Raw genomic sequence first — 26845 nt, 5'->3', positions numbered from 1 at the left:
TGCAGTGCTTAAAGCCAGAGCCCGAGGCCCGTAATGAAAGTCAGTATAATAAGGGGGAATGCAGCCCCTATTTACAAAAAAGCGTATCGCGTACCATACCATCAGAAGGCCCACACTTGACGAATTAGTTAAAGATCAACTAAACAAAGGTATCATTGTTCCTAGTCAGAGCGTGTGGGCATCGCCTGTAGTACTTGTGCCTAAGAAATCTCCCGACGGTACCCCTAAATTAAGGTTTTGTGTCGACTACAGAGGACTTAATGCGGTGACCACCCCTGACGTGTACCCCCTCCCGAACATCACAGAAAACACTGGACTCACTTGGCGGGTGCCAGATGTTCACGACGTTAGATCTCCGGTCTGGGTATCACCAGATTCGAGTTGACGAAGATAGCCGACCAAAAAACAGCATTCAATGTCCCCGGCGGACATTATGAGTATCAGCGTATGCCATTTGGACTAAACACGGCTCCGGCTACTTTCCAAAGACTAATGGACTCAGTGTTAATGGGCTTGAAAGGTGAGAAATGCCTTGTCTACTTGGATGACATTTAATTTTGTTTTCCAGGGACTTGCCTTCACACCTGGAAGCCCTTCGTGAAGTGCTATCGAAATTACAAAATGTGAACCTGACAGTACAACTTAGTAAATGTAATTTTGTGGTCAATGAAGTCAGCTATCTTGGTCATGTAATCACTAAGAAAGGTGTTGAACCAGATCCTGGAAAGGTATCGGCTGTAAGGGACTTCCCTGTGCCCACTACGGTGAAGGACGTGCGCTCTTTCCTAGGCTTGGCTGGCTATTATCGGCGTTTTATTGACGGTTTTGCCACCATTGGACGTCCACTATTCGAGTTGACCAAACAGGATAGCGAATTTGTGTGGACACCAGAATGTCAGGAGGCTTTTGAGCTCTTAAAGACAAAACTAATATCTGCTCCTGTGTTGATATACCCTGACTTTACCAAGCCGTTCATATTAGCGACAGACGCGAGTACTGTTGCCTTAGGAGCAGTCCTCTCACAGGAGATGGATGGCCGGGAACACCCCGTAGCGTACTGTTCTAGAACATTATTCCCAGCCGAGAAGAACTACTCTACAACCGAGCGCGAATTACTTAGTCTAGTCTGGAGTACAAAATATTTCAGATGCTACTTGTTGGGGCGTCCTTTCAAAGTAATCACCGATCACTCCGCTCTAAAGTGGATGATGTCGCTTAAGGACCCTAGCAGTAGGCTGATGAGATGGTCGTTGCGACTAGCTGAGTTTGATTTCACGGTAGAACATAAAGCCGGAAAAAAACACACTAACGCGGATGGGCTAAGTCGCGCAGTGCGAGCGGTTAAACAGGAAGTGCTCCCTGTCGTTGACCTTGAGTTAATTAGAACACGTCAACGCGAAGATCCCGTAGTTGAGGGTTTGAGACAAGCCAAGAACTTCCGGATGAGCCCGGAGAAGGTCCTGTACCGTTTGAGCTCGGGTGAAAAGAAAATTGTAGTACCAACTTCCTTAGTCCAGGAGATAATTAGGATCAATCATGATTTGCCCACAGCCGGACACGCCGGAGTGGCAAAAACACTAGACCGGGTGAAACAGAAGTTCTGGTGGAGAGGTATGGAAAGAGACGTTATGAATTACGTCAGGACATGTCGTAGCTGTAGCCAACGAACGAATTACGGTAAAGCGAAAGCGCCCCTGGGTGACGTCTTCAACGAACCCCAGGAGCCCTTCGAAGTGATAGCGGCAGATATAGTTGGTCCTCTGCCCATTAGCGAATCCCGCAACGTTTATATTCTCAGTGTTATGGATCACTTCTCCAGATACTGTGAGTTTGTTCCACTGCCAGATCAGACCACCGAAAGTGTTGCTCGAGCACTAGTGCAGAGGGTGATAACCAAGTTTGGCGTGCCAAAGGCCTTAGTTACCGATCAAGGAGCTAACTTTACATCCGGCTTAATTAAAGACTTATGCAAATTTCTGCACGTTCGAAAAATCCAAACTACTGGTTTTCATCCTCAGAGTAATGGCAGACTGGAGCGGGTCCATTCCACTGTGATGAGAATGTTGAGTCATTTTGTTAACCGGAACCAGACCAATTGGGATGAATACTTGCCTTATGTCACCATGGCCTATAACTCCCAATCTCATGAGAGTACTGGGTATTCTCCGTATGAGTTAATCTTTGGTCGGAAAATGGAGGTTCCTATGGAAGCGGATCTGAAGATTACGGATGAGACGGATATATATGACAATCATATCGAAGCCCTCCGGGAGAAACTACAGGAAGCTTACAAGGAAACTGCAGTGCTTAAAGCCAGAGCCCGAGGCCGTAATGAAAGTCAGTATAATAAGAAAGCTAAATCAACCGAATTCCGTGAAGGGCAGTTTGTATTATTGCATGTACCCAGTATAGGACGTCATCGTGTAAAGAAATTATCAAAACTATGGAAAGGACCATATCCCATAGTTAGAGTGGTATCACCTCTAAATGTTGTTCTTCGAATACGAAAGCGAGAGGTCGTCGTGCACGTGAACCGTATCAAACCTTATAAGGAACGTCCGCGTCCTTCGACCGCGCAGAAAGAAAAGCAAGACGAGAATAGTTCCAGTGACGAAGAGGTAGATGATAGTGGTCTGCAGAACTTAAACGGAGGTGTAAAGGGTGACGATGAAACCCAAGCCCCGGTAGCAGTAGCCGGGCCTGCAAGTATCGGACGCCCAAAACGGAGTAAGAAAGAACCCGCGAGATGGGGTGACTTTGTTAGACTTTTGAAGAGCTTTGGAATAGTTGGGGAATAGTGCTCGCTACATAGCCTGGGAAATGGTGGATATCGAATTTGATAGTGTCACATGAAATCATAGATGTTCTGTTGTAGGCCTTTTAGGCGTTTTATTGATCCTGGAAGGTGTCCTCTGCTTCCACCAGGGTGTCATATTCGAGAAAGAAGGGGACGTTTTACTTACAGACAGCTACTGGACTGTGGTGCTCCAGTACAACCTGACAGGAGTGGAAGAGGAAAACAGAAATCTAAGTATAATCTTGGTAAAGGTAAGAGGTCAGTATGATGAGTTTTTCCAAAATCTTCTCTCGCAAAACAACAGCTTACATACTATAGTGCATGACCTTGAAACCAGTTTCAGATACGAATATTATGGACTACAAAAGATGGTGACCGACTACGTTGGCAAAACGAGTGACTTGGTCACTCTGCTGCCGCGTACCCAAAAGAAGCGCGGTCTGTTTGATGCCGGTGGTCATGTACTAAAATTCTTGTTTGGAACTGTAATCGATAGCGATTTGGAAGTTATGAATAGTAAGATAGATGATGCCAATATAAGGAATGATGAAATATATCATGACACAAAAGATCAATTAACTGTCTTAGATAACATGCACTTAGAAATTTTAAACCATTCGAGGGTAATAAATAAAATGATTTACATCTTGAAAGCGTATCACCAAGTGATGCATGACAACATGGCTCAAAACTCAAGAACAGAATCCGTTTTCTCAAGTTTGTTTAATACTCTTTTCCAATACTTAAAATTAAGTTGTGCCTTGTCAGAAATTAAAGATGCCATTAACCTTGCTGTACAAAGAATGAATCAACTTCATCAAGCTGTAGAGGACTTGGCTGCTAATAGGATGACTAGCAACCTATTACCCCCTCATCAGTTCCTAGAGGTCCTGAAATCTGTAAAACAGGTTATACCACCACCTGCAAAATTATTCTTAGACGTTAAGTTAGAAAACCTCCATAGCTTCTATAAATTTGCAATAATCAAATCGTATGCTACGGAAACACAGCTTAGAGTACTCATTAAGCTCCCCTTGAAAAATGATAACCAAGTGTATGAAGTTTTCAATGTAATAACTTATCCTGTTTTTGACCCTTCTCTAAAAAGATGGGTGAAGTGGGAAGTAGACGACCAAAAATTAATAGTTAGCAAGGACAGACAAACCTATACCGTTTATTCATCTGACCATTACCGAAGTGAGTGTAGTTTCGGCCCTTTAACAGTGTGTCCTCTGTCGGAAGTATTATTTAATGTACACCAACGACCAAATTGTCCAATTGAACTTTTGCTGAAAGAGAAAATTACGTTGTGCACTAGAAAGTTGATATCCGGCCTGAAATCCCCAGTCCTAATTAGAACTCCAACCCGATGGATCTATACTACCTCGGGTGAAGCCAAAGTAGTATTGAATTGCTTTAGACGGGATGCTGGTCTAAACGTTAGTACAACCATTCTGAAAGGGGTGGGTGAAATTCCGAATCGGGATCGATGTGACCTGATTGCAGACGGGTACAGGATGCCTGCCCGATTCTTCGGCAGCTCCTGGCACTCGAGCGATTTTGGAAAGATAACTTTTCCTGAAGTAGATGGGATATATAGTAAAGAAGAAACCGAACTGTTGAATCAGGACGTGAATGATACTTTGAAGGTCCTCCAAGCCTTGGATGACCAATTTGGCACTCTAAGCGTAAAGGAGTATTCTTTAGAGAGTACTTTCCAGCACCTCAGAGTCAATCGTTTTAAGCATCGTATAGTTAAGTAGGTCATATTGAGTGGATCTACGATTACTGTGTTATTAATTGTTGTTTTTATCTGTTTGAGATATCGAGTACGAGTTGCCAATCTGCTCCGTGCCAGCCTGAGAGGTAACCGACGACACCCCGAAGCTACCCGGACCGATGCGGAACTCAGAGACCTTGGGAAGTCGATTGCCCCAGATGAGCAGACCGTTAGAGAGAGTAACCAACCAGAACGAGAGTGTGTGCCAGGAGGATCTGGTATTATCGCATAACCGAAATCCAAGCTTGGTGTGTACTAGCCGTTACGTATGTGCCAGACGTATGAGGATCCTACGGACGTAAGTGAATTCTAATATTGTGTTGAGCTCAACCTGAATGAGGAACTTTCGACAGTGTTTCGAGATTGACGTGTCTCCGTGTGAACTTACAAGGGTCGACCCATGGTGCACTTATCATAGGCCTTGAACAGGAAAATCGAATTTTTCTAATATTGGGACCATTTACAGGGGTTTAGTTAGTAAGTAACAAGATCTTGCCATGTTTCGTCATAGTATAACTTTTGTAACATTGTAAAAATTTAACGTTGTATTATTAATTTGTAACGAGTAGTCGTAGGGTTTCATTGGAGGCTGGTAAGGGAGAATTTTTCATAAATTAATATTATGATCAATATCCAATGAGTGATATCTGGTATCCACAGAAAGGTAAAGCCGGCATCCCCTCCCCCTTATACCCATTCCTATCGCTTCCCAATACTGGACTGTGGATGCCTAAAGAAAATAAATTATTAATACATGATGAGCACACAGCAATTAAGACTGTGGTGAATGCCTTGCTGTGGGATCTCCCGGGCCCCATCAGCAAGACAACTGCTGTACCGTTGCCAGCCCTACCAAGATGTTACGCAAGCACTTTTAATATTATTTTAAACTAGCTCACGAATAATACTCAAACTCCAATAGTATATAGATGATTGTTTAAGGAAACTATAGGTTGTAATTCGTAAATTTTTGCTGTTCAAGTGAGCTAAATAGTACTTGCTGTTTTAATGTGTTGCTATGTTAATCGTATGCATGCCTCTAAATTTAGTTTTCAAAATGCTAGATTAAGAAAATATCAAGTGAACACTGTTTGGCACTGCTAGGTGTATGGCAATGCCAACGACTTTAGGTTCTGTTATAAGGATTCTAGTTGCCTCGTTTTTGGCTATTAATGGCAGTATATATGTCAAATTTTATATTGGTATTTTTCACTTAAAATGTGTATTCTCGTGTTAGTAGTAAGACCTTGTGACTTAACAACTGTTCCAATTTTAAAGGGGTGACTGACCTACGGCGGCCCCGAGTGAAAGCCCATGCGGCCTCACCTATACTGGGCAAGTAGCGGTTAAAATTTCCTAATCGACACACTTAAATACCTTTTTGTAATAATTGGACCTAAGCAATCCACTGTGGTGTGCTCGACAAAAAAAAAAAAGAAAAAAGGAGTAGGAAACTAAAATTAACGATCTCCTCCTTCTCTATAATTCCGCAAATAGTTGTTGGGTCACTAAGGGTTGTTGTTTAAAACATGTTTGGTTGCCTAGTGTTAGAGTGTCTTTCTTGTTGTGAGCGTATTAATTATAGATGTCACTATTCAACAACCATGTTACTTTAATTATTTATGTTAACATTTTATTTCATTTTCTGAAACTAAGTTTGTTATTGTTGAGTACGTTAGTCGACCTTGAATTTTGAAGTTTATTTTTTAATTAATGAAGCTTTTGTTTTATTGACTTTCTGTGAAGGGAGAGGCACACCCGAGCGACGTATGTTTGCAAGTTTCCATCGATTTTTAGCGAGATATATTAGTACGAATTTAACTTCGAAAGAGAGTCCAGATAAGGACATCCAACATTTTTTTCTTTTTTTCTATTTCAATACCTAAATATCAGTTGAGATTAGCTGAAACAAATTCCTGAATCAATTAAAAAAAAAAAAAAAAAACAAGTGAAACCTATTGAACATTGGACTTACCGTTTTATGTTACCTCATGCTGAGGACAGCATGGTCTAAGGGTGAGGGGTGTGTGACGGCCCATTAAGAAAGCCCCTGACCATTTGACACTGTGAGGTTAATATTATTATTGACCAGTGAAGTACTACAGTATTTATATTGTAGTACTACCAACCAACGATTCTTCATTGTTCCTAACAGTAAAATGTAAGTACTATTACTTACAAAATATCTACCGTCACCTAAATTATTAAAAGGAAATAAGGAACAGTGATTATTATATATTTATTTAGTAAGATATAAGTCCAAGTAATAGTTGCTCGGAATATTCTAGTTGATCTCAACTGAGTTGTTAAGCAGAAGTAGCCCGATACCCGTGGCAGCTTTAGCTGCAGCTGGCTGAGGAATTTGCTGATTCTGCTGACTCCAGCCTGTGTCTGGCCAAGTTGTGTCGTTTCTAGACTCTGTTACGCCCAAGTAAATCGTTTGGAAGCAGCACCGTACGGAGTCTAGTCCGCCATTTTAATAAAAATTTGTAGCGAAAAAGTATGTGCGTGGAGTGAGTTGATCGCCGGTACTCGAACGTAACGCGTCGCTCCGTGTTTGCCCTTCCCTCTAAAATCTAAATTTTTTTTAACCTACTGTTTCGCTGATGAATTATTAATATATTTTAAAAGTACAGTTTAGGGAATGTGAATAGTATCGTAATAATTATTAATGTGAAAGATTAAATTAAAATCAGATTTTTGCGGCCAACTAGTGTTCTGATTATCTAATTCCCAAGTCCCGTCTCGTCCGTTACAGTGTTTATTTTCTTTATCTTTATTAATCTTTATTTCTAGCTGCTATCGGTAAAATTTATCAGTGGTGAAAGGATATTTTGATAACTATGTATTTTCACCCTGTTATGTGAATACTATCTGTTTTTTACTTATTTAAAGGTGCTGAAGTTGTGCAACCTGTGAACCTGAACTCACTTTTTTCGTCACTTAGAAACCGAGAAACCTTTCATTGTACTTTGTCCTAAAAGGATCTGTGGTCTTAACGGGATATTCCGGAGTGACAGGATATTCAAAATGGGTTAGGTTGGGGATGTGAGCCACCTTCTGTCGAGATCACATGAGAAGAAAACACCATTACTATACCTCAGTTCTAAAAATAGCTGTTCCAGCTATTTCCAGTCTGAGCGAGTGGGGGAGAGTATACCTTCAAGTCTAGGATAGCAACAGGCTTTTACGCTGAGAACTCCATCCACTCCAACGGTCAACCTCCTAGTAATACGACGTACGGATTTACCCTTTTACCCCAATATTTGGATATTTATGGTCAGTGATGAGCCTCTCCTGAGCATCCGTTGGATTGCTCAGATGTAAGTGATACCACAGATTGTGTTGTACCCAGTAAATGGTAAGATTCGGGACTTGGTATTACATTAAATCGTATTAATCATGATTTGTACATTGGTCTCTCAACAGGATGGGGAGTTTAGTCCTCTGGAACTCTGACCATGTTAGTATAGTGCCTTAAGTTAGGATAGACTTTATTTATTAAAATAATTAAAAACATGCTAGTGCATACGAGGTTTATGTTGTTTTTGTTTAACTTTTTATAAATATATTACGAGTATTTTGAATATTGATTATTCGACTAACTGCTTGCTTAATATTTATGTAACTTTATATAACGTGTGGCGCCATTAAATATTATGTTGAGTTATTTATTATTATTTAGAAGGAACGGCAGATAATGTTTAAGTACAATCAATGTTTTGTGTATATTTAAGGAATTATGTATTAAGGAATAATATTATTTTAATTTTCTTTTTAATTTAGTGCTCTATGAGCATTCCAAACCCAAAATCCTGATCAATTCAGACATGTGCTTGCTTCCCTCCAACCTTCGTTATTCAATATTTCATTTCGTAAAATTGATTATATTTCTAGGTGAATACACGCAAAGGAAATTAAGATTTGAGCTATTAATGTCATTTTCAGCTTTGCGGATATAAATTATAAGAACTTTCTCGGTGGAATTGTAGTTTAAGAACGATATCTCTAGAATCAATAGTTTGTAATAATCTTATTCAGTAAAAAAATAACGAAGCTTTGAATCGACTAAAGTATACGACAATACGGGGCTTAGATATACAGGGTGTAAATTAAGTCCTAATACGCATGGATATATGTCAAACGGATTCAGATATCGCTGTACAATATTCACCATACCTATACAAATATTTTTTTGGACTTTTTGAAGGTAAAAAGTGTACCCCCCTTTTCTAAGGGGGTATAATGTGGTAACTTTAAATTTTGAAACTGCAAGTCCTATCTTGTGACATGCAATATCAAAGGTATATTCAAATAGAAACACAATGACACTAAGAAAACACATCTATGCCATTTCTAGCAAAAGTATGGTGAAGGTTGTACATTGATATCTCAATTCGTTTGGAATATATCCAGGCGTATCAAGACTTAATTTACACCCTCAGGTGTAAGGAGTTGTTTGCCCATAAATTTTGCTAGAATCGTCGTAGAGAAGTTTTGTTCATGTCATTGTGTTTCTTTTGAATTTACCTTTCAAATAACATGTCACAAGATAGGGGTTGAAATTTTAAAACTTAAAGTGACCCCCTCTACCCCCATTTTAAAAAGGGGAGCGAAATATTTTTACTCACCAAAAATTCAAAAAAAAGGATTTTAATAGGAATGATGATTTTACTTCGATATCTCAATTAGTTTGGAATATATCCACGCGTATTATTACTTAATTTACAGTCTCAAACACTAACAATAATTCTTAAAACCTGGTTGCTCTTTTGGTTACATGTATTCTAGAAGTAGACTTTAATATCTCTCTTATTAGAAACATAAATATGAACAAACAGTGTGAGGATGAATGTGTCGAACAGAACACATTCATCACGAGGATATCTCGTCCATTGTCCTGGGCAAAGTCACTCCAGTTCCACGTTGCGTGGGAAGCGCTAGATTACTGGGACGAGTTCATCATACGTCAAAGCTTTGACATCTGTAGTTCTGTCAGAGATCCTACAAATACTGTTACCAACTTTAATCAGTAGTGTCGAGATCGACAAAAGGAAATTGGTATGGTAGTATAACATCATGGTAACTAATATGTTCTGTTTAAATTTTTAATAATTCTTGAATTTTCTAACAGAGTATTGTGGTAACGAATTATATAGTTAGGATATAAATCGAATTAGATTTATAATTATACAACGTTTTAATTTAAATGTTTTTTCAATATTTTATTTCATTTAATTAAAAAAGATAGGTATATAGTATTACATTTCTGATCAAATTCTAAAAAATTTTAGTTCTCAATTAGTTATGTATTAAAATATATTTTTATTTCAGTTCTTGTTACAAAAATAGAATCAAATTAAATTCGGAAAAAACAGCTTCGGTTGAATAATTCAGTAGGATAAGTTATAAAAAAGCGTTCTTTCTAAATAACGAAAATTCAATAATTTGTACATTGTGGGGTGAATGTAGAATACTAATATTTGTCTTTATATTTAGAGAACATGCTTAGGGACCCTAATGTCAGAGAATGAAAAATTGTTATAAGTACCAATGAAATACAAATGTCTCTGCACCATTTCATAATATTTCAGGAAATAGATCTAAAATGTTTAGTAAAACTTCGAATCCTTTTAGGCCATAGTAGAGAAATACTAAGTCCGTACTATCTTAGTGGAAAAACTTGATATAATAATATAATTTATTGCTGCCCTGTGATAATTCTGAATCGGAAGTAGACATGTTTAAGGTACATATTATTTCAGTGCTCTTTGTTAAGTGGTTAACAAGATTTAAAAAATTGCCACCAGCTCCTATCTTAGATTTAGGGCGTGAAGAAGCATTTTTGCTTCGAATAAATTATGTCTCCAACTCCATAGATATTGTTATCAAGATCAAAATATATAAACATGCTATGCCTGAAAAGCATACTTTAGTCAAATTGTCTACTTTTGTCCCTTGTAAGCAGAGTGAAGAAAAAACTAATAAATAAAAATGAAATCTTTCTGTAAGTCTTTGCAAAGGTGAGAATATCCTAGAAACTAGACGTTTCTAGAATTTGGAAGTTCTTATAAAATAAGTGCACCCAGCACCCACTTTAAAACATAAAATTGAAAAAAACTACTTATTTATGTTTGATATTGTTTCATTTTTATGAAGCATTGCAGATGAAAATGTGTATCATGTATTACTAAACTGCCATTATTTGTTAACTGCCTATTCTATGCAATTCGTTGTACGAAATTAAACTATCTGTATAACACTTTACGATAGAATCACTAATTGCCTGAAATTAATATAAGCCGTTACAATTTTGGTGGAGGTCAAAATTTGAACGTATCACAAGAGTTAAAATAGAAAACGACAATGTTTTTCTCAAATAGTATTTTCCCTATCTTGATACATTTACCAACCGTCAGACACATTATTAATATTTATATCACCATCAGACAAATCAATATCATTTATACCACCGTCAGATACATCAGTAACATTTATACCACCGTCAGATACATCAGTAACATTTATACCACCATCAGACACATCAATATCATTTATATCATCATCAGACACATCAATATCATTTATATCACCATCAGACACATCAATATCATTTATATCACCATCACACACATCAATATCATTTATATCACCATCAGACACATCAATATAACATTATATACCACCGTCAGATACATCAGTAACATTTATACCACCATCAGACACATCAATATCATTTATATCATCATCAGACACATCAATATCATTTATATCACCATAAGACACATCAGTAACATTTATACCACCATCACACACATCAATATCATTTATATCACCATCAGACACATCAATATCATTTATATCATCATAAGACACATCAATATCATTTATATCACCATCAGACACATCAATATAATTTATATCACCATCAGACACATCAATATCATTTATATCATCATAAGACACATCAATATCATTTATATCACCATCAGACACATCAATATCATTTATATCACCATCAGACACATCAATATCATTTATATCACCATCACACACATCAATATCATTTATATCACCATCAGACACATCAATATAACTTATACCACCGTCAGATACATCAGTAACACTTTATACCACCGTCTGACTGTTAAATAAAGAGACTAAAATTTACCACTGTAAGATCTGTTATTTCTTTGCGTGTGTGAAGGTTGTTTTGATGTATGGTAAGCTTAAAAATATGATCTAAAATTTTTATATTTAACCCTTTTCAAACTCTACCATTTCAAACTCCACCTATATTGTGGGCTTATATAATAAAAATTACTACCTCTCAGCTTCTGGACTATAATGGTATCTCAAATATGTTTAAAGTAGAGTTTGTCTTATTGCTAAGATCAAAATATATTAACATGCTTCAGGCATCGTTTTTAGGTCCGGCTCATGAAGGATATAATGCTGCAGGTTCACAACATTGTGCGTCGCATGGAATGGCCGCTCATAAATCTTTCCCGTTGTTCAATGGAGCAAAGGAAGTGAGAGTAAGTTAGCAGAGGTATAGATTGCCTTCTCGTTTTGGGAACAAAAACATCAAATATAAAGCAATAAAATAAAAGCAGTAAACAGTAACTATTAGGAACCTTTGTTACAGAGAATAGTCCAACAATGTTCCTCAGTCGAAGAACAAACAATTTATTTTAATATTGTGGTGGTAGATATAAATTTATATAATTGCCAGTTTAATAAATCATTGAATGTAATTTTAGCAGGAAATGTTTTATGCACGTATAATATTTAGAAAATACTACATTACGTTACACACTAAAGGTAAGAAATCCATAGAGACCATTGTAACCTGTACTCCGTTCCTGCAAATGATTTTCCAATAGTAGCGATGGTTTATTCTTGGTGCATTATACTCTGGATCATTCAAGTTTCGTATACCTTATAATGTGATATATTTTACACGTAAAAGTGTAAATAGTGTGTGTACATAGTCGTATTACAAACATTAAACCAATTATGAACATACCATAGAATTGATAAGTTATTCTTTAAACTGGTCCTCAGTTCTTATTTCTTATTGACTGAATCACATTCATCGATTCGCGCGATGGTCGGTATTTAAATAATACTCGTTGGTCAATCTAGATATAACACACTTCTATGTTAGACCGGATCCAGGCTGTTCTGAACGTTAGCGATAATCTTTATCTCTAATATTCAAATTATCGAACCTGCAAGTAGCACTCCATCATGAATATTAACATTGAGCAATGTTGATGTAGCGGTGGACATATTTTAAGTAGGTTATATTTTGGCATAAATCTGCTTTGCTGGTTTAATAATGGAAATGGAAATTTTAAAACTCAGTGGTGTAATACTCGTTAAAGATCACTGAGTATGATCTTTACGTAGTATATATATATATATATATATATATATATATATATATATATATATATATATGTAATATGATATTACTTAGTATGATCTTTCACATATACAGAGCCTTCCAACTCGGTTTCCCAGTTGGTAAGTTGGTAACCCTATGAATTGCTATCTTACGAAACGAAACGTATTAAAGAATACACAAAGGTTTATGCAAAATAAAAAGCACATTAAGGACAGTAGTTTTATTGTATAACTCCATACAATATTGTCTTACTACGATAACAAAATCTTAAAACATTTACATGCAAATCTAAATTTGAGTCCAATACCGTATCAAAGGAAGTAAAATCTGACCTACTGCCTCATTTCGTGTTCGAGACCTCACCAAAGTCCTTCCTAGAGATTAAAAGGGTTTAAAAAATATACACATCTTTGAGAAACTGAAGTGGATTATAAAACAGGGGGGAGGGGGGCTACGTGCATGAGCCTCTAACCGGTGCAGTGGAGTTATTGTCAATTACCACAGGTGTGTCTTGCTTATAGACCGACATACAGATAGATAGATATGTCACAAATATAGATATACATATAAACAACATCTATTAAATCAACCATAGTATACTTCTTTATAAAATACGTCAATTTACATTAGGACCCTTCGTTCTAACTTAACAATCTGTTCTTTTACTATCGGATATGGGATGTTGATATGGATGAGGAATATTTGGGGAAGTTCGCATATCAGAAGCAAGTAAATGGAAACACATTTTCAAGACATTAAATTACCGCCTGATTACTAAGCTCTTCTTATAAAGCACCTTTTGAGGTATTCAGTCGTGCAATATCTCGATTCCGAAAATTGAATTTGCCATTCTATAATTATTGTCAAGAAACTACTAGACGCACAATCTGCTTTTATTGTCAATATTGTTTTTGGAGCAACGATCAAATCCGTATTTTCCTTTAAATAATCTACGACTCTAAACCTACAGTAAGCTGTAAATTATCGTTTCAGTAGAAATGTGACACGATAAGCAAGAATAATAAATATATTTGGAAGACAGGTGTGTTGTATGGTTTTTAAGTTCCAGAATTAAGTCTTTACAAACACTGACTTTACTTGTTAATATAACTACCTTATGCAAGTGGACTATGAACTATAAAGTACTTAGGGCAGCATCACAAAAGGATGGGCATTACTGAAACAGGTGTCGTTCAGTTTCGTATTTCCATTATATTCTTGCAGAATAGCACAAAACTCATAAAGTAAAAACATTACCATATATAAATGTAGTAATCACAACAACAATAAAATCTGCAAACACTTTTTAGTTACTGTATTTTTACTATTAAAATAATTTTGACATTAATTTATCTATTAACAATTAAAAACAAACTATTATATTTTTAATCTGTTCGACAATAGATTAAATTATTTTAAAAGCCACAAATAAAGTATCGTTAAATATTGGTAAAATTATCTTTGGAAAATGCTGAATACTGTTTTCACTATATTCAAAGCAACGAAATGTCTAATAAGACAAACGTATCCTAGAGTTAACAACATTAAAGTGAATCTCATACGTAAAAGCTGTTCCTTAGTGCACTCTACATTAGAAACAATAAATATAAAATATATGCCTGATGGGAACTCTATGCAACATACAAAAAATATTATCTTTCGCTCAGACATTGTCTAAACTATTTGAGGCCAATGTCTGACTACAAGGATAGCAATGTAAAAGGTTAGTGTATCCAGTTGATGGGGTGTCTCCGCAGCAGGATATTATCGAGTGCGGGGAGCAGAAGGAATCGCTTGATAGGGTCCATCTCTTCCTCGTCCTCCAGCAGGTCCTCCGCCTCCTCTAGGTCTCCGTCTAGTGGCGACGGCGTCCAGAGTTCGGGTTGTTGGACCGGGATCTCCCCACGTGAGGAAGTCTCCCACCCGGGATCTTCCCGCCACCCCTCACTGCTGACATACAGGATATAAATTACGCATTGGTTCGTCTAATACATTTTAGAGGAAGGAGACATGATGAGTGGATTCTGTTACATACATGAAATAATGCGATGCGTATGGGCAATGTGATTATTGCTGTGAATGAAAAATGAAACGGAATATAATGATATGAAAGTTTAGATCATAAAAATGTGCAATATGTTAAATAAACGGTTACTGTAAAACACAACATTACTTATGGAAGCAATTAAGGGATGTGTACATTCTCACGTGCACGACCAAAGCAAAAAGGCCAAAAAATATAATTATGTAATTCATTCTTTTTTATTTTTTGTAGTATCCATCATCCGCTTCCAGACTTTTTTGCTCAACACGTTAAAAAATATAAAAATATTGCATTCATTTATGTTGTAAAGAAGGCAACACACTTAAGCAACTCAAAGGAATACACGTAGCACTGTCAACGTAATCAAATGTACGTAAAACATTTGCTGTGTAAAAGTTATAGCAAGAACGCGCAAAACACAAAAAGGTAAAGCAAATGTATGACTAATTTAACGAATCTTACCTCCTCCCCTCAAAGCTGCAAACAAATTTATGATCTATTAGTGTAATGCATGGTAGTTTAATGAACCTAATCAGGATTTGGGAATGGAAAAGTTACAGTATCATGAATAATTGGAGGGTGACAATTGACACAATGTTTTACTTTATATAAACATAAATGTTTCATTATATTTCAATGGTTACACTAGTAACATAGACATTAGTAGTTTAATGGGAAAAATATTTAGAGAGTCAATAGTTCGTCTTAAATATTTAGAATTGTATTTGAGACCATAAGGGTACTTAATTATTAATAATACCTACATGATAATTTGAAACTGAAAGTGATGCTAAACAGTAGAAAAAGTATATGTGTTAAAATATACTTACAAACTATTATTTTGTTACATTTCAGAACAAAAGAAGACACTTAATTGTGACAAGGCATTTCACAGACTGCTCAAGAGTAAAGTGTCAGACCTTGGCGGAGAACTGGCACGTTTGCAGGGAGAGCGGGTGTCTCTGCCAAAGCGAGAGTACGCACGTACACTGCGGAAGGCCGGCAGCCAGCCGAGTCTGGCGAGGGCCCCGATATGTCGTTTGGACACCGCACCCTTGTAGTAATGGTTGGCGGGGAGCCAACCGCTCCGAGCTAGTGCGCCTGCAAGACGAGACTTGGCTCTCAGAGAGTCAGCCACCATCTACAATCATGCGACACCTAGCTAACACTAACAGAGAGGGTCGGCTTGAAGTGAAGAGCACAACAATGGGAAGGTTACCGAGAAGAGCGTGCTAGAGAGCAATCTACGACATCGGTACGGTGGAAGACATCTATAGCATCGGGAAGACAGGACACCAACGCCAACCACTACAGAAGAACACAGGTCTAACATGCCAGAAAACAACAAATTAACATCGATTCAGACCACACAGAAATGGATGACAACACCGATTGTGAGTTGTGTCAAAGAAATGTGTGGAGTTTAAAAATTGGAGGAAAACCTATCCGAGTTTTCCGCTCGAGTTTACCAAGAGATCATTGGAGTTTAAGTTAGTTGTGCAGAAAATGTCTCAAAGCAATCCTTTATTTTCAAAACAAGTTGAATTAAGAGTGAATGTATTATGCCTTGGCCAGATTTATTGTAGTAGTGTGTGTTTGGTAACAAAATTAGTAACTTACCGAAATATCTCTTCTTTCTAGTAGACTGTTCTTCAGAACTTGATCTGGAATTGCCATCCTCGTAGTCAGACGTGTCTGTATTCTGCATGACTGGCATGGGATATTCATCGGAAGCTGCGGAAAAATCTGCAAAAGCATCTCTCTTCTGTCGATGGGTTTTCTGAATCTCGTTGTTCATCTTGTTCTCATCCGACCGTGACTTGGCAAGACTGCTGACAGTGGGAGCTTGTTCTCCAAACTGATCTTCGGGAGAAATGGACTTTTTCTTCCTCATGGCGAAACTCTTATGAGCCATAAACGATCCTACATGCCTTTTCTCCTCCATGTCTTCGGTATTCTCGTCTTTTGACTGTTGGTCACTATTAAAGTTCTGATTTTCATCACTGTTAGATTCTACGTTGTCAGAGGAAAGGGGGATAGGGCCTTGTTTAAGAAGTGACGACACGTAACGTTTGGCCAAATCATCATTGCTGATAACATCTTCATACCAGTCTCTCTTACCAAGTCGATAGGAGTCGGGAAAATTCCAGTTTCTGGCCATTGAAACAATATTTCGCTTCGAATCGTCATATTTTTGCTTCGTGTAAGGTAATCGGTTGTTAGCAACAAAAGCACCCAAATACCGTTTACCTTCAGACAAAGGAGACACTCTATTTCTCAATAACGACGGAAGATTTCTTTTTGATTCATCCATATCGTACCATTCATCGTCAGTGGACTTTTTGGAATTTGGTCCAAAATCGGACAGCCAGCCGTTTCTTGCGAAAGCTGCTATGTTTCTTTTACCCATAGAAGGAAGATTGTACGCCCTTGCGAGTGAGGCAACATTCCTCTTGTCTGCAGCATCGTATTCGTCTAAAATTAAATCATCTAAATAGGAATCAAAGTTTCTTTTCTGGTAGGAGAACCCATTTCTCATTACTGAAGCTATTCCTCCTCTTTTCCCGAACGATGACAACTGGCCGTTTCGAGCTATTGAGGCTATACCTCTTTTGTCATACTCGTCCAGAGGAGCAAAACTCGCGGGTGATTTCAGATATCCAGCTCTGGCCATGGATGCAATGCTCCTCTTGTCCTCCCTCAGTGGAAAACTTCCAGACCTAGCCAAAGACGAGAGGGAGCGTTTCTCAGCATCAATCTCATCTTCCTCTTCTTCACCTTGCCTCAGCAGTTCCTCACGTAACGCTTCCAGCCTGATCCTCCGCAACTCCTCAGCAGTGAGAAGTTCATCTATCAACGTATCCACTTCATCTCGTTTGTCCTGTTGCTGCTTGTACCTCGCCAAATCACCGGTCTTTGCCAAGGCGCCCACATATCTCTTGTTGGTGACAAGGAACACTGAAGGGTCGAGGTCTGCCGATGAATCGTACTCCCATGAAGACTCCGGTGTCTTAGACTCGGGTTGTTTCTCGCCTACGTATCGCTTCCCTTGGTAGGGCAAATGTCCATCGCGAGCTAAAACACTCACTTGTCGCTTCTCAACACTTTCCTTTGCGCCGTCCTCCGCAATCACCTGGAACAAATATTTAACATTGTAGAAGTAGTAACGCTCGATGAAGAGAATTGTTAAAGAAGTAAATAAAGGATTGGATAAACTTCTATTGTCAGTATCTAAATCCTTTATTATGACATAAATACTGTTTCATGTTAATACCTTGTGCCTACCATAGCTATTTATATATTGATATATAACCTTTTGAATGGCAGCAGGTCATCTACAACCCCCGAAGACAAGTTTATAGAGGTGGATCCACGACTATAGAGATTTAGCCAGAGGCACTCAAACGGTTAATGTTAGTAAATTCTATTTCCTTAGCTATAAGCCATAACATTATGATCCTTTAACGCTATATACTCCAGGGGACAGTTTTATTATACAGCAAATGTGATACATTACATGTCTCAGACCTTCGCCTGGAGCTTAAAGTATTAACCACTACGATGTATAAACATCAACACGTATAATGGACTATTCTCTCTTTAAGAAGTGACAAATAATATTTCTAAATTTCCATTAAAGTGTACATTTGATACACTGTAAAACAATTAAACACAATAAATGTAAAAGTGTTAATGTTAAGTAGAAGAGAATACTTAACTTCGCTTCTATAAAAAAAGACATTTTTCAGTTAAAAAATTACCGAAGATCCATCTATTATATAGCTCAGTGACATTCATACTTTAAGTGTCTACAACGATGGTCGATAATTTTTTACTCTACATGGACTTGCACACTTTTTAAAGTGAAACGCCCTAGTAAAAATATTATAATTTTACCCCTTAGATCTTACTAGAACAGACACATCCATGTTGTACGACAGTTGTTCTATCTGCTTTACTTATGAAGTTAAAAATAATATTCTTGTCTCAACCTTTTAATACCTAAGGAGGTTAAAAAATTCAAATCTTGTAGAAAAATTAACTAAGTAAAGAATTCACTAATCTAATATTAATTACTTATTTTAAAAAAACCATCCGTTGCTATATATAATTAATATTAAAAATGTAATGCTGATTTAAATACAATAGTAATTTATATATATTTTGGTATTGAGTTACTTATTAGAAAGGAGAACAATTGAAAAGCATTGCCTCATGTTTAGTTTATGTAGTGAGTTATGTTTATGAGTTTTAGTATATGTAAAAAATATTATTTTATTGAACATACCTAAGTGTTTAGTAAACGTAATATTTTAAAATGAAAAAAGCTATAAAATGAACGACCAATCTGAGAAGGAGACTGATGTTTATACAAAACGACCGTCGATAGAAAACCACCAAAACTTGCTATAACTATCACTCAGCTGAGCCCACAAATAACTAAATATTTGTCTCGAGAGTTTTTCCACTTATTGGAAAAAGATCAGTCTTGGAAAGTGACATCTCGCCTTATTGTGTTCTGTAAGTGAGTAATAAGGTAACGTCAGGAGTTGTCGACAAGTTGAACAACTCTGGCAAGTCAAGTCTATTGATATCATCTCAGGTTTATTCCGTTTCAGCTTCATTCTAAATTCACTCGTGGAGTAATCTTCAGTAGATTTGGGATAATCTAAATAGTTAATTTAGTACTTCTTACTAAATAAGTATTTTATTAACTCCAACTCTTGCTTGGATATTTTAATTTGTAGATAGCTTATTTTTATACAATGATATTATATAAAATCGATCATCGCCATGCTTATGAGTGAATTAAAGCCGGATTTAAACCTATTTAAGACAAATATTAAAATAGTAAGAAATCTTATTAAATGAGCACTTTTTAGTCTAAAATTACTGGAGTACGAGTTAGTTTACCGAATTTTGGAAGAAGTTGGTACATTTTGTGATGACTGATTTTGTGATATTATTAATTTATTCTCATGCGATTTACATATACTCAATATCTCTAAAACTGTTTTGGATGCAAAATAATTGTAATCACAAAATACTAAATTTTGTAAGCTTTCCAGATATATTTGTTTTTTAAGTCTATAAATAACGAAAACTGCGATTTTATTCAGTTTCAACGGTCACTAAAAATAAATGGCGGACCAAGCTAGACAACGAACTTTCTATTGAACCAAATTTATTGTAATGTAAATGTTCGTACCAAGTTTAAACTTATTTGGGAATTTTTTGGACAGTTATCGTTTCCAAAAGCCACGTTCTGTATCATGTACATATACATTTTGGAATGGAGATGATTTTGGGATTTGGTGCTCACGTTCGGTGCCTTTTAAGCAGCAATTTTCGGTAAGAGATACCCCAAGAAAATATTTATTATAACTATGATTTTTTACAGAAATTGAAGTGAATACACAGCAAAAATATGAATTTAAGCCATATACAAAAACATAATAAATGAACAAATAGATCATCATAAGATTAAATATAAACTTATGTTTGGCCAAACGTTGACTTTTGTACGACAGTTTTACTCATGAAATGAACCAAATCTTCTTGCTTTCATAGATAAGAACTATCTTAGCAAAAAGAAAAAAATATACAATATTGAATATAATAATAAACAATGAGTATCAAGATACAAGTCAATTTACAAAACTTAAATGTATGAACATGAAAATAAAAGTGAACTTGAAGATCTTAAAAAGATTACATATATGTAAAGATATGACAAACATTAAAAGTGATGCAGTCGGTTTTTGTTTGGAATCATCTTTTGAGAATTTTTTATGTTTCTCTTATGAAGGCAGTAAAAATTAAAAATATGTTTTGACGATTATACGAAGTGGTAAATGCATTCGACGCAATATTTAGGGACTTCTTGTAAATGAGGCCTACATACACGAATGAATGGAGGGATATAAAGGTTTAAAATTTTAATTGTACGTATATTGCTAACTGGAGAGAATAACATGTTATTTCAAGTGTTTAATTTTTTTAAATTGTACTTAATTATAAAAGCAACTACTTCTATGAACAATACATGTGTAAAACCTCATAATAAAAGTATGTAACTCCCTGTAGATACATGAGTAAATTCTTTATGTATACTATTATGTATATTTTTACTAAAAACTATTTTTATTTTGGACCAGTTACAAAACTGTCCTAATTCTCTACCTTAGATACGCCTTGTAAATGTTTCTTGGATATATAAATAGTGAAGTTTTATTCTTTTTATTAAAACAGTAAAACCTCACCAATAAAACGAATGCACCAGCTTATGAACCATTTAAAGTTTGTAAACATAATCCACAAATCCTATCCATATATAAAAGTTGAGTCAAGCAAAATGTTGTAACAAATAATCAATGTGTATCTTTACACAAATGAATTGGCACAGTCCATCCTATTACATGTTAAATTTAGAGTGTCAAGTGTATTTATTGGTCGATAAACCGATAAACGTTGATCGGCTTCGTCAGAGACACGCCGCAGAATCAAGCTTAAAACTTTACGGCAAGAATGAAAATATCCCGAGTTCACTGATCAGTTTGGAATACAACAAAGTTGGTTGATTCTTGTTATCATAAGCTCAAGCTAACGAACAAGTCACGTTTTCTGAAGAAAATGCGATTATACGATATAAATCAGTGCCCTCAAGCAGTGAGCAAGAGAGCTTAGTACTTAGTAATTAGGCCTCGAGGGCTACCCTGAATCCTCTTAGAGAAGACTACGTAATACTGATCTTCTCCGTCTGTAATAGAGCTTCTATTCCTTAAAAATATATTTTACGCTATCTCACGTTTCATTTCTTTATTAAAAAAAATTAAATCACTTATCTTGTTTTCATGCATTTGATTTCTGCTAGTTTACTCTTCTGTAGGAATATAAATTAGGTTGTATACTTTGTAAATTATTACAATTTCATAAGTATTGTTTAAACGTCTATAAACGAGGTTCTAATTTAAGTAAGACACGTCTGATGAGTATGGAAAAACTTCCAGAGCTTACTGCGTCTCTTTCTGTAACAATAGCATCTAGCAATAGCAATGTCATCTAGTAATGTCTCTAGCAAAAGGACAACCTTAATAACAAATAAAAAGAAAAATGGTGTTGGCAAGTATTTAGATCGGGAAATGGCGTCCAGAGAAACGAGCTTTATGTCATAAACTACTAGAAAAGATTATTTGCAAAGTTTCCTAGGATTTTATACCTAGTCTTAGGGTTGCATTCTACAGCTCTTAACTCTAAAAGTTGCAGGTGCCAGACAAACTGTGCGGTAGACTGTTGTTTAAGGGTCAGGCTCCAGATAACCGTGTAGCAGGACGTTGTTCAAGTGGCAGGCGTCGGATATACGGTGCGGTAGACTGTTGTTCAAGGGTCAGGCTCCAGATAACCGTGTAGCAGGACGTTGTTCAAGTGGCAGGCGCCGGATATACGGTGCGGTAGGTCGTTGTTCAAGGGTCAGGCTCCAGATAACCGTGTAGCAGGACGTTATTCAAGTGGCAGGCGCCGGATATACGGTGCGGTAGACTGTTGTTCATGGATCAGGCTCCAGATAACCATGTAGCAGGACGTTGTTCAAGTGGCAGGCGTCGGATATACGGTGCGGTAGGTCGTTGTTCAAGGGTCAGGCTCCAGATAACCGTGTAGCAGGACGTTGTTCAAGTGGCAGGCGCCGGATATACGGTGCGGTAGACTGTTGTTCCAGGGTCAGGCTCCAGATAACCGTGTAGCAGGACGTTGTTCAAGTGGCAGGCATCGGATATACGGTGCGGTAGACTGTTGTTCAAGGGTCAGGCTCCAGATAACCGTGTGGCAGGACGTTGTTCAAGTGGCAGGCGCCGGATATACGGTGCGGCAATCGTTGTTCAAGGATCAGGCTCCAGATAACCGTGTGGCAGGACGTTGTTCAAGAGGCAGGCGCCGGATATACGGTGCGGTAACTGTTGTTCAAGGATGAGCCTCCAGATAACCGTGTGGCAGGACGTTGTTCAAGTGGCAGGCGCCGGATATACAGTGCGGTAGACTGTTGTTCAAGGGTTAGGCTCCAGATAACCATGTGGCAGGACGTTGTTCAAGAGGCAGGCGCCGGATATACGGTGCGGGAGGTTATTTTCAAGGGGTAAGCGCTGGATATCAGGCCCGATTACGTTTCGTCGTATTACTTTATTTTCAAAGGATTATATGAAATTGTTAGTCATTAACATTCTTATGGAAGAGTAACATTTAGTTATTTACCAGCTATTAACAGTAAGATGTGAGAAATCAGTTATGATGTTTATAATTACTATACTTTCAGTATACATTATTACACTCTAGAAGTTGCTGTTTATAATTGGCGTTTCCGATCAAGAAAAAGTATGGAACTTGAAATAATAATGCCAACAGTAGGTGACGGATATTGTTTGTTCTGTTGTGTCAATTTATTATATACGGCCACCAAAACAATTCTGGACAAATTCGTGTGCACGTCCCATAGAGTGGTATAGGTACGTATCTACAATCATTTTATGGTGGGCGATGAATCTTACTCAAGACTTGTTTTAACGTCGAGTTTTACTGTATTTATATGGTGGATGTACTGGAAACGTGAATTAAAATGTGCCATGAACTGCACCCTACCAATTTATTTCATGTGCACAGGGAAATTGAAGGAGAGACCGTGACTTATAATTTCGGTACCATACTAGTGATTTACTGGTCAATCGAGATGTTGACTGAGTTAAGTTTTACATTTTCTTAATTTGTTTAAAAGCATTCCCAGGGTAGAAGACATACTACTAAAACAAAGTAATATGAAGTATTTTATTAAATTAACACAGCTTTTAATTTTCATACGGACCAATTGTACAAACACAAAGTAGACCTTAAATAAATAAAAAAAAACAAGATAAGCATGATATATTAAGTTGTAATGTTATTAATAAAACTATCCCCTTAGTGTAGCACGAATGGTTTTAGCTAGTTCATAAATATTATAAATAAATATAATCGGTATTTTATTTTAAGAAATTTCTCTATAAAGTTCCACTTTGGAATAAAACAGCTTGAGTCCTTCCAGTGTAAAGCACTTTGATTCCTGATAGAAATTTCCCAGTTAATGAGCATTGGAGAAAGCCAAAAAAGGACGCCTAATCATTATCGTGCACTGTTGTTGCATAGCAAAGATCAGCGCAGCCATTACCACCAAATACCAACGGCGATCCAACAATATCTATTCTTTTAAGGTTACATTACAAAGCTCAAAATTGTGATAAAAGGCCGCATAAAAACTGTGCTTATCATTTGCGGAAACTATAGCTCTAAGTATTGAATTAAGACAGTGAGGCTTCTTAAAACCTGATAAGTAAAATAATAAAACTAGGTTTTAATGGCAGGCCGATGGTGAATGAATTACGACGAAAAATGGAATTAAAAAATGCCTTTATTAAAGAGGCGGAGTTAGGATTATCAAGCCCTCTCTACCACTCAACCTCATATTGTATATAATAAATTTACAATAGTATGATACAACTGCGGTAAATTATTGACTTATATTTTAAATATAAAATAGCAAAATAAAATGGTGCTTAAATAAAAATCTCCATATCATGAAATTAATTCAAACTTCAAATACAAAAGACAAAATACAAAAGAGATATATTGTAATAAATACAAGAGAAATTCAAAACAAAGAACAAGAAGCAAATAAATATTCAGTCATTCAAACACACCGACTGACCACGTGACCGCAACAAGCAGGAAAAACGTCAGCCCAAACGTCAAGTCCAAAGCCCCCTCCCCCAGCTGCAAGCACCTAACCTCCGCCCCGAAGCGTGCATGGTCCTCAATATATTTAATAACATCGGGAAGAACGTTACAAAAGTGACAAGCCTGAACAGGAAAATACCTATTAAAAACTGTTAATCGATGAATTTGAATTTATATTAATGTGGACCCCTTCTTAACGTAGTTTAATAATATCGGAGATAAAGTTGAAATGATCGGAAAGGTAAACAGGTTATTAGGTTGTGATAACTAAATGTAGAATACAAAAAAAAAATTGAATTTACGTGGTAGCTGATGAAGTTTTATGAGTGACAGTTAGTGAAAACATTGTGCAAAGTGCTCATGATTTCTGAGATTAAAAATAAATCTAATGCAGTAGTTCTGAGCACGTTGGAGTCTTTCCGATTGCTCAACAGTCAAAAGAGATATACAACGACGTCACGGTAGCCAAAGTTTGGTATTATAAGATACTTAATTAGTAAAACCTTAACATCGAATAGCAGGTACAAGGTAAACCGTTTCAAACTGTGGATGCCAGCAAAAAAACTCTTCTGCAGGTTATCGTAACTTGGTCAGTCCATTTGAGATTTGCGTTTATAGTGAGTCCGAGATTTCTCAGTTTGTGTTGGGTAGTCCACAAAGTTTAAGTTTAAGTTTCGGCGCGGTATCAATATTAATTCAGTTTATAGTTATCGGGTTACAAATTATCATTGCTAGTGTTTTGTTTTCACTTAGTCTTTGCCCTTGTTGTATTGCTCAAAAGTTAATGGCTTCAATATCAAAGTTTAAGTAGTTAAACTGAGGTTTTAGTTTGTTTGGTAAACAGTGAACGTATATTTGAAAATCGTTTTAGTAAAGATGAAAATTTCAATCTGTTATAATTGAAATGACATTGTTTATATACAGTGAGAATAAAAAGCTCCTTCGATGTTGCGGCACATTAGAACCTGAAATGTAAATCACGAACGTAGTTTGTAATGAAAGGCACTATAGGACTTCTGCAGTCTCTACCTGGCGAATAATATCATAACTGTATAACTGGGATGGTAATCAATACCCTTTTCGTGACGAATCATGATCGAGTTTTACCTAGCAGCCCACGAGCCACTTATTTATTGGCCAATCTATATTTTGATTTCCTATGCATTTGACCTTGTATAGGGCTGGTGATAGAAAACTTTTTCAAAGACTTCTCTAAACATTAACGTATGAGACTTTTTTGAGAAAGTGCTGCTATCAACTGACAAGCACGATGATGCGTTTTATTGGGCAGATGTTTTGACCCCTGACTGGCAAATCATGATAGTTTCATTCGGCGGACACATAGCCTTTGACTGCCTAAGGTTACGAAAAGGTTAACTTGGCAGTTCTCAATACTCTAACTGGGAAATCATGACAATGACTTTTAGGTGAATGACCACTATAGGGTTTATCTAAATTAACTTATAGAGCCTTTCAATTGCTAATAAAATTCTATTACATTTTTTAAATCTTTGATCTTTTAGTTTTTTTGCGATTCTTAAGAATTATTTATTGGTCAGGACCCCCTAGACCTTAAATGACGTCAATTGCACAGTCGAGTCTTCGAGGTCTGGAAAATCATCTAATTACTAGCCAAGAAATACGTCTTAATGATTGCACATATCTTTTGCCTTCTATTATTTAGCTGATATTGAACTTTTAAGACGATAACTAATGAACAATTTCTTGGTCAGTTATTTAATGGACACATGAGGCACAAAGCTGTTTTACTGATATTAGAAGAACCTCAACTTCACGAACCGTTGCCATATATAGGCATCGAATCACAAAAGGTTGTTTCAAGCTCCATAACATCTCCCCTCCAAACAGCACCCGGAAGCTGCCGGAAGTGCTATCACACAAAGTGTAATTGCTCAGACAACATTTAGCATCCCGACCATTCAGCCACAATGGATATACCTTCAGTTTAACGAACACTACAGTCTACCTCTAGTGGTACTTTATATAAATAAAATTTTCTGTAAACAGGCCACAATTTTTGAAGTTAAAGTT

The 26845-nt window shown here is 36.7% G+C and overlaps 1 protein-coding gene across 6 annotated transcripts in view; it reads right to left on the bottom strand.

The window, feature by feature from the left end:
- Positions 1-13195: 13195 nt before the first annotated feature.
- LOC124362226 (neuropeptide-like 1) overlaps positions 13196-26845 on the bottom strand; it is a 114212-nt gene continuing 100562 nt past the window's right edge. The window contains exons 2-5 of one of the 6 annotated variants that reach the window (XM_046816547.1): positions 16655-18167; positions 15955-16135; positions 15497-15511; positions 13196-14937 (exon numbers count right to left, since the gene is read on the bottom strand). In XM_046816547.1, coding sequence (XP_046672503.1) covers positions 14715-14937; positions 15497-15511; positions 15955-16135; positions 16655-18167 — 1932 coding nt within the window. In that variant the 3' untranslated portion in view covers positions 13196-14714. Of the gene's footprint in view, positions 14941-15496; positions 15512-15954; positions 16136-16654; positions 18168-26845 lie in introns of all 6 variants that reach the window. The other 5 variants (XM_046816548.1, XM_046816549.1, XM_046816550.1 and 2 more) reach the window with 5 other exon arrangements.

Source organism: Homalodisca vitripennis, chromosome 5 (genome assembly GCF_021130785.1).
Source record: "Homalodisca vitripennis isolate AUS2020 chromosome 5, UT_GWSS_2.1, whole genome shotgun sequence".
Classification (NCBI taxonomy): domain Eukaryota; kingdom Metazoa; phylum Arthropoda; class Insecta; order Hemiptera; family Cicadellidae; genus Homalodisca; species Homalodisca vitripennis.
This window is presented reverse-complemented; position numbering and strand designations above follow the sequence as displayed.